Source organism: Nomia melanderi, chromosome 6 (assembly GCF_051020985.1).
Source record: "Nomia melanderi isolate GNS246 chromosome 6, iyNomMela1, whole genome shotgun sequence".
In the NCBI taxonomy this organism is placed as follows: domain Eukaryota; kingdom Metazoa; phylum Arthropoda; class Insecta; order Hymenoptera; family Halictidae; genus Nomia; species Nomia melanderi.
Genome location: NC_135004.1, coordinates 5526139 through 5535805, shown reverse-complemented (window position 1 = coordinate 5535805; position 9667 = coordinate 5526139). Strand labels below are relative to the sequence as shown.

Below are 9667 nucleotides of genomic sequence, written 5' to 3'. Positions count from 1 at the left end.
TGCGTTATTATCTTTCAACCATACGTATCTCAAACTGCAAAGGAAGTAACACGTAAATTGCAAGCAAGTGATTCGACACCACTTCCATGATCTTAATTAAAGGGGTTGCGTTTAAAGCAATCCGGGAGAAGCGAAAACTAGTGTCTTTGAAAGAAGCCTTCGTCGAATATCCCTGAACAACTGACTCGACACTTCGGCCTGGATACGTCAGAGTTACAAATCAGAATATTTATCACGAGTCTGGAGTTCCTGCGGTGGCTGTGCGCGCTCGATAAAACGGAGACGCCTTCGGCGCCGTCGCGCGTCCTCCGTTTCTCGATACACACGTACCTGTCGCCTTGACGAGAAATGAAATCTAGTCGCGTGTCAATAGAGGGCTTCCATCCGTATTGGCGATATCGCAGAACCATATTCTGCAGATTCCGAGAACGGAAGTTGCGAGAAAAACGCAAATCCCGTAGAACCTCTCGATTTTGCAAAGAAAAAGTAACAGATTTTTTCAGCAAAATATTTTACTTTAGTCTCATACCTATCTTCAGATTTTATAAAGTAATCTATATAATCTCGCCTTATTGAAAAATAAAAAATTTCATATTAATGGATAATTAAAATTCGCATAGTGAATGCGACAGATGCAACTCCGTGAATCGAGGCTCTACTATACCACTGGATGCAGTGCACTCTACAATTTAGCACCCCTTTCAAGGACAATACAGTGGAATCTCAGTGGCGATTCATCTCACATAGTTTGTAAGTATAATTAACATTCTCTCCATTTTGGTTCATCTTCCTATAAATTCAATGATTCTATAAACGATAAACATAAATGACCATTAACATTATTATAAGCAACACTAGATCTTACACGATACAACCACGATATTCTCATGTCTCTTCTACACCAGTGTCGCGCATCTATCAAGGTTCTACGGTACATGTACAGGGAACAAGCATTACCGAAAGATTCCCGCAAACGAAACCAAAGAACCGTCGACAAATCCGGAAAAGCGATACAACGAACAAATCCGTCGCAGCGATCACAAGTGTCGGCGGCGGGGTTAGCGATCGGCGAAAATGGCATCGCGTGGTAGTGAACGGAGCCAAAAAGCCGAGCAAGCGAGCGAGCGGGTTGACGCGGACCTTGCGGGCCCTGTATCAACGAGGTCTGGCGGAAAGCAGTTCGCCGGAGAGATCACGGCAGCAGGAGCAACAGAAGGTAGGGAACGGCAGCAGTTGAACGTGAGGATCATGCCGGTCACCCCGTCCTTGCCAACAGCAGCAGCACCAGCAGCAGCAGCAACCCCTCTACGTCGACGCTCTTCATCCCGCGTTCATCCGAATGCATCGATCGTTCTCTCTCTGTCTCTGTTCGCGTCGAATGGTGGGGCGCTAAAGACGGACAGCTATAGCGGGAGTGAAGTATCAGTCGTGGTAGGGGTAGAAGACGGCTGGAGGGGCGAAGGACGAACTCGTCTGATCGTCCATGGTGGGGGATAGAGAATGTAGAGAAGGGAGAGCGATCGGCGGTGCTGGGCCAGCACGTGGTAGGGATAATTAAACCGACACAAACGTGAGTACGGACGGCGGTGTACGGAAGAGCAAAGAAAGGTTACCATGGCTACGTGGATGGGATCCGGCCAATCCCGGTCTGGCTGGTGGGCGTGGCTTCTACATTGGCCCCCCCTCCGAGCTCGCGTGTGTTGTCCCTGTCCAACCAACCGCACGGCTGTCCCGCGTACCGTTCGCGGCCGGGAGAAAGGACGAGGGTGCGAGGGAGAAGGAGGTAGAGGTAGGTCGCAAGAGCGGCCGGCGGGACTACCCGGTTGCAACGGGCGCGTACAAACGTATCATGCTGGGTAGGGCCGGTGCCGAGATGCCGGCTTGTAAACGAAACCAGTTTGCTATCCGATACGATCCAGGCAACAGCGGCCTCGCGTGATATCCCCACGGCATCGAGGAGGAGTAAAACGTCACCGCACTTTTTCGCCCGGTGACCCCGAGGATATCTACCTGGCGAACGTTACCTACGTCCGGGAGTCGGTTGACAGTTGCGTCGGGGATGAGACACGCCGCTAGTCCGATGGACGTAGGCGACCGGTTGTAGCACAGTCGACGATCTTTCGCCGCGTGCGTCAATTTGCAATAGTTAACCAAAGATCCGGCCAGTGCCATCTAGAAAACAGTCCAACGGAAGTGACAGCTGGACGTGCACGTCCGACCGCTTGTCAGTCGGAATTGGAGCGTCGGACAGAGACACTTGGACGTATACCGGTACCGGAAATTCTTCCAGCGCGAGCTTTCCGGTGACGTTTCTAGGCCCAGTGATCCGCGCGATCCACGAGTACGTTCAGTGTCGTTCGTGAAGTGAGGTTCCATATAAAACCAGTCCAGTGACCGAATGGAGCAGGGTGAATGATGAGTACGATGCTCCCGGCTTCATCATGAGAACTCCGAAAAGCAAGCATAAATCTGTTCGGAGAGTCTCGCGTGACGGACGATCGATGCTCTGAAGGACGAGTTAAAGAGTTTGAAAGGCGAGCACAGCCGAGCGAGACTCGCGATCTCGAGGATTGTAAGGTCGAAGGTGAAGAGATGTCAGCCGTTGCGCCAGCGGGCACTGGTGCCGCCGCGCCCACCGCGAACGGTCCGATAGTGCCAGCCCCTGTTTTCGCGTTGCCGACGTTATCGTTCACCGTCGGCCAGGTGGCCACCGTCTGCGAAACTCTGGAAGAGAGCGGCGACATCGAGAGGCTAGCCAGGTTCCTTTGGAGCTTGCCGGTCGCTCATCCGAACATCCAGGAACTAAATCAGAGCGAGGCAGTCCTCAGGGCGAGGGCGATCGTCGCGTTCCATTCGGGTCATTACAGAGAGCTGTACGCCATTTTGGAGAGGCACAAGTTCACCAAGGACTCGCACGGCAAACTCCAGGCGATGTGGTTAGAAGCGCACTATCAGGAAGCTGAGAAGCTGCGCGGCAGACCGCTTGGTCCGGTTGACAAGTATCGAGTCCGAAAGAAATTCCCGTTGCCCAGGACGATCTGGGACGGCGAGCAGAAGACCCACTGCTTCAAGGAAAGGACCAGGTCGTTGTTAAGAGAATGGTACCTGCAGGATCCTTACCCGAATCCTGGCAAGAAGAGGGAACTGGCCGCTGCCACCGGGCTCACGCCGACCCAGGTGGGGAATTGGTTCAAGAACAGGAGACAACGGGATCGGGCTGCTGCCGCGAAGAACAGGTACGTCTGCAACACTTTTTACTTCGTGTCGCGACGAATCGCGAGCATGTCTTGGATGGTAATACTCCAAACCAGAATTGGAGCGAGATTCTTGGAAAGAATCATTGATCGTTTTGTCTTTACCAAGGGACGGAACAGGATCTTTGTAGATAATTTGTAGAATAAACTGACATAGCACTGGCAACATTGAGCTGCGATCATCATGATACTATCGAAGCGAAGACAAAAATCTGTTCGACGAATTCGATTGTTAGCACCATAAGCTTTTTTAATTAATCGTCATGTTGTAGCTATTGAAATTTTGGAAGTAATACCAATAGCTGATCTTGTTAATGGGTTTTGGAGATTCTTTATTGTATTTACCTTTTTTTGGGATTGCATTCTTAAGCAGCTCCCGCTTGTCGGAGGAGTACGAATGTTTTGTTGATTAAGTAGCGTTTAATGGAAGTTAATCGCAAAACGATTAGTGGTTTAGGTCCCTTTAGTCAGATTGTTGTGCCGTGTTCTCTCTCGGCAAACGAGCCTTTGTGCCTACCCCAAGGTCCCCACGCTGGAGGGTCGCGTAATTTCATTTTGACGTCCGACGGAGGGTCGCTGCCGTCGGGCGAACAACGATTTTCGAATTACGTCTTTCAAATTGTGTTTCGTCGATGCTTTCCTCTGCTCTCGTTCCGCGGATACGTCTGCATAGGAGAAGAGTCTCGCCCGGAATCGAGTCTAAATGTAGTCCCAGTCAATTTCGGTATCGTCTCCATTCGGAGCCCGGTTATTGAACGATCTTCACCCTTTCCACGCCGCCGATAAATACCTTACCCCTTTATACATCTATCTAACGATAGTTACCCAGTCGTTTGTAACCTCAAACAACTGTATTACTGATATTCTCTCGACGATAATGATAAATATACAAATTTATAGACGTTTTGCATCAATTACATCAATTAGAATTAATATAAATTTTTAAGGAACATGAATAATATTTATGACACCATAAGTCCGTACAAATTAACGTGAATTTAGCGCTACATATATTTAAAAAACATAATTCCTAGAGAAATGTTGAGACGCTAAGCAGAAACGAAGTTTCTCTCATGAAACGTGTGAATCAAAAGAATAAGATAACGGGTTGCGAAATAAGAACGCTGCAATTTGCGAAACGTTGTCAATACGGCTCCTCGACGCTGAAATAAAAGTAGGCTATATACGTGATTATCTGCTCCACCCTCGATTAGTCACAACTGGTCCTTGTTAAGGGGGTTGGTTGCTCGAGCACTGATTATAGAAGAACCGGGTATACCACCTGTCGTTCCGATTTCAGGCACCTCAATCTCAGGTAACGCCTGGTGACGATATTGTTCGGCTATTTGTCGTCGACTATCAGCGACGGGATTATTTCCCTTACGCCAAGGGAAACCCGGATGGGTTTTCCCCGCGGTTCGTTCCGCAGGCATATCTTTCTCCTTGTACTGGAGGAAACCTCTGTACGTGGCCCTCGAATGTCTTTTAATTTATGAGTCCTGGAAAAACCAAGCCGATTTTCTACAAAGTATTACTTTATTTCGGCGCAGCTCCAACTCAGGCTTATACGTATGGTTGCCTTGTAAGAACAGTTACCGTATTTACAGAATTAATGAAAAGGATTTTATTATACCGGAGTTGTAACATATGAACATTTCTGTTGACTGCTTGTACATATGGCTTGCCAATTTTGAGAAACCTTATAAAAGTACATATAGCCTTTTGCAATATTTTTGTTCGAATATTAATCATAGAAACTTATTGCTTTTTTATAGCAAACTTTTATTACTCTTACTGTTTGATATAAGGCATTGTTATATTATATCGAAAATATTATTTTGCGAATAAACCGTAAATCTGTATACGTTTGTAGCTTTTAAAATTTGTCTCCCAAAATCGCACCAAATAATATTCCGAGCAGTAAAAAGGGGTTCGCTGAGCGTTATGAAGATGACGTTTGCGCTATATTTTGAAAGAATGGGGTTGATTGTGTTCAAGTTTCGTCATCAAATAATCATAATAACATTCTTTTTTAACTGACCGGGATATTGGGGTTTCCTGCGCAAAGTATTTTAAATTTCATAATAGAAATTGAAATGAGGTGGCTGGATGATGCGAGGACCGAAGGGTTGGATCGATGATCTCGTTCAAGGTACAGGTTGAAAAGCTTGTGACTTATTTCTCGATGTCATCGAAACTCGATAATTCATTTAGTATGTGATAATTGATCGTTTCACTAAAGTATGGAGTGACGAATATATTTTCTTGTTTTGTTTAAAGTTGGTTGAGCCAGATTGTTCATCGTGCGCGCGGACAACCGTAATTATTGTGCCCCGAATGAAGTCATTAATAGTTATTACCTACGACGTCTATGCTGTAATTGATATATCGTTAACGGACAAGGATCGTCCGACTGTACTGCTCTAATTGATCTTGATGAGGCCGCGCAACGGGAAAAAGATTACATGTTTCAGGCTTGCGACTCGTGCGCTCGTTGTCGCCGGATTCTCGGTTCGCGTCGAAAGAAACGGGGAACAATTTATAGAACAGAAATTTACATTTCACTAGAACCTGTTGCCGTTTGTACAACTGTAAACAGTTCCATGATATCTATAATTTCTGTACATCAAAATCCAAGTTTTGTAACACTTCTAGAACCAGAGAAAATATTTTTCTTCTATATTAAAAGTGAAATAAGACAAGTAAATCGAAGTTTGGAAACAATAGAAGGATATTTTTGTTCTAACTGGATAGAACTCTTTGATTGCTTTATACAGCGAATTATTTTCGGTGTTATCGGAGATCTTCGGTGTCACGAGGGGGTGAACAATGACGCATTAGAGACGGCAGGAGGAGCACGATGACAGGAAGATGTCTATGATTCGTTATGGGCTCGCGAAGATATTCGAGATACCCCGAATGACCAATTCTCTTTACATTTCCGCCGATACAAGCGTTGTGTGTATTCCAGTCAGGTTATCCAACAATGGCCGTTGCCGTACCTATCGTTACCCGGCGTAACGACATTCCATTTCTGGCCTCGAGCCACATTTTCCTGCACGTAATCCTGCGAATCCCCGGACGAATCCTCCACCTCCTCCCCTTACGTACGTTCCACCTCCGCGTGGACGGAAAGCTTCGTTCCGTTCTCTCAAAAATATCGATTCAAGTATCGAACGCCAATGTTCGTACAATATGGATACCATTGTTATCCCTCTTCAACTTCTATCCGTGCCATCCGTGCTACGCCTGTCTTTCGACGCTAAATCTTTGGGTTTGATCTCTACTAACCAAAACAGATGATTCATTTTGTGAACAGATAATTTGTAAATTCTCTACAGCTTCTTGATTCTCCAATCAATAAGTATACATAGAAATTTCACCAGGAAATAGATATTTGTTTGATAATTCTACGACTCAGGTCAGTTCTCCAAATGTTCACCTCGTTTGTTTCTATACACAATTCTCATATATTTCCTCTAAACATCCGCTGAAACATACGACTCCCGTTTCCCTATGAGCAATAACTCTCATCAAAAAGTCGCGAAGTTCCGCGCGCATTTCGTCCGAAGAAAGGGGAAAAAAGAGAGCATCCCCTTTGTTGCGTCTAGGTCACAACGAGATTCCCTTCGCGATGCATTTTCAACCCCCGGCGAGGAGGTAATACGCGGACAAGTCCTCCTTCCACTGGGCGCGTAGTCGTCGTCATTTCGCTCGGGGTGGGTTAGGTAGACACACGTAGACAGGATACAGTGCCCGCCCCGAGGATCCTGCAAGGTCCTTTCAGGAACGTCGATCCGCATACTGGCAGCCTCGCGGTATATTTTCGCGGTCCAGTGAGCGAGTTATTCAATATGCTCAACCCCGAAAGCCCCGGAGCAATCTCCGTGCTCGCACGTACCCCGCACTTGTACACGTACACACGCATACAACACAGGTCTAACTACCATCGAGTCGAAGCTTGGCTCTTTCTGTATGCACGTATATGTGTGTATCTCTCTCTGTGTGTATTTGTGTGCCTGTCGAGCAGGGGCGGTCTCGCGTCGCGCTAGCGCAACGATTACGTTCGTGTGCCGCGTCTACACACCGGCTATATATCACGAGGACGAGCCTGGGACACGTACTGTCCCTACCTGCTGGTACCTACACGGCACTCTCCGCTGTACGAGCGCAATCGGTCACGTTCCGCAACGCGCTACGTTGCGGGAACTCTCGCGGATCGTAAAGTTCCCTCGGTGACTGCGGCCAACAACCACGGGTCGCATAATTTGCGCGACAAACCTTGTGGGGGCGACACGCGTTTTCAGTTAACACTGATTTGTCTTTATTACTGGAGGGTGTCCGATGCGAAGAGCTTCGAGAAGCTTGAATAGCTGAGTTCGTTTGGTTGAGATCGCCGGTACTGCGGGGATATTTTCAGATGATTCTTTGGATTCTTTGCGTTATTATAGCGTAGTTGACTCTCGAGAGGTGACTCTTGGTCGCCATTTGATTTGATACAGCAAAGTTATAAAGTGTTATTATTAACATATGAAACATTTCAATAAAGTAGCTTTGTTTCTTAATTTATGTATGCCTTCTCATTAGTTAGCTTCAAAGAATGTATTTCATCAGAAAATGTTGCAAGTGTTTCTAGTGAAGAACTATCGAGTGCAAAGGGTTTAAGATTATCGACGAATGTCCGTGCAGATGCAGAACTTTGTTGGTTGATTTAGGGAAGGGTCAAAAGAAAACCGAACTTACTGTTTAAAATCGAAAAACAAGTCTCGAAATGGTTGCACGTTCAAGGGATTTTGTATCATCTTTCTTTCGCGGAGATGAAATATCAAACTGCGACGTTTCGGGATATCGTTGGTAGCGGTAGTCGCGGGGTTCACGCCCAGCTACCGGGCTCCTCCCGGTGTACAAACCCGTTTGTAACTCGAATACAAATTTCCAAGAGCGTTACATCGGAGAAGATGTCGGGGAACCTCTCGGAGCGGCGAGAAGCTTTCCGTAGGGACGCGAAAAGAGAGGTGGAGGGGATAACGACCTCAACAACCCTCCGCGACGCCGGCTTTTCGGGGGTGGCTTAGCCGAACGTGTTTCACCTCTCCTCTTTCGCAGTTGCCTTCGCTTCTGAAGTTACCAGATTTTGATAAAGTCCCCGGTGTATTAGAGAGCCGCGCTGTTTGCGTTTCCACGCAGATCCCGTCTGGCTTCCACCTCGTTCGCTCCACCCTACCAGCCGAGTCTTTCTCGTTCCGTTCCATCGGAATCTTGGGGTGGCGCCGACTTCCTTCTTTTCCCCCTTTGTGGCAAACGAATCCACGGAGCTTTTCCTTCTTCTCCATTCGCCGCGACGAGTGACACGATTCGTTGAGCTCGAGAAATCGTTATACACCACACCTCCTCGGGTCTTTTCGTGTTTCTGGTAATTGGCTAGCACGTTCGATGCTGCTGTTTAATTTTGTTCGTTTATTCACTTAACATTCGTAGCAATTGACTTTACGTTTCCTGTTTTCTTTTATTTTGTGCACTTATCTTTGACAATATCGTGCCGTCACAGGGATTTCTCCAATCTTCTAACTATATTAGAGCAGAATCATGTTAAGGTACAAAGTGTTTCATACCGATTTCAAAAGAATACTGTTCAGTTTAAAACCGTTATCAGAAGTCTAACAGCTAAAAATCTAGAGGTTATAGAATTCTATTTACAAGAGTAAACGACTGTCAGTAGAAACTTAGCGTTGCAAACCGGTGACGTAGAGAACAATAGCGTTGAGGCAGCGAAGCATCCGTTAGATCGCTAGAAACTCGATAGTCCAATCGCGGAAGTATCGAGTTCGTTTTTTTAATACGAGAACACGCGAAGGTTTAGTAGGAGTTTTTAGTAATCGGCCGAGTGAAGCTCTCAGAGACGTTCTGGACGAGCCGTTTCCTCCAGCGAGCGAGGATCCAGCGCCAATCATTATCCCAGGAATGCATCTCGACCGGTGCAACGATGGCCGAGCGTCGGTCCGAGGCATCCTCCGTTATCTTGATGACCCGAAACCAGGATGGAATATAGAAGACGCGAATGTCATCGGCATTGCGCAATCTACCGTCGCGAAAAGGCATCGTCCCGTCCTCGGTGTCTTTTCTCGTCGGGGCTGCTCTTCTCTGCTTAGGCGACAGCTGTCTGACGGGACGAACAGAATTCCGGTTCTGAACGGCGCGTCCGACCGGGAAAATTGCCAGCTTTCTTCGACTCGATCGATTCCTCGGATGTCAGTTGAGCTGAACGAAAAGTCAGAAGTACTCGGCGACTCTCATCGCGGTGAGGAATTTGCAGTATCCTCAGTTGGGTTCGGAATTAAAATGTTTCGAGTCGTCCAACTGTGGAACCGGGAAGCAGCGGAATGATAACGTAATCGGTGTCTTCTACTACTTAA

The 9667-nt window shown here is 47.0% G+C and overlaps 1 protein-coding gene across 1 annotated transcript in view; it reads left to right on the top strand.

The window, feature by feature from the left end:
• The first annotated feature begins 1807 nt into the window (after positions 1-1807).
• Positions 1808-9667, top strand: part of Optix (optix) — a 51840-nt gene continuing 43980 nt past the window's right edge. The window contains exon 1 of the mRNA XM_031978685.2: positions 1808-3236. Coding sequence (XP_031834545.1) covers positions 2593-3236 — 644 coding nt within the window. The 5' untranslated portion in view covers positions 1808-2592. The remainder of the gene's footprint in view (positions 3237-9667) is intronic.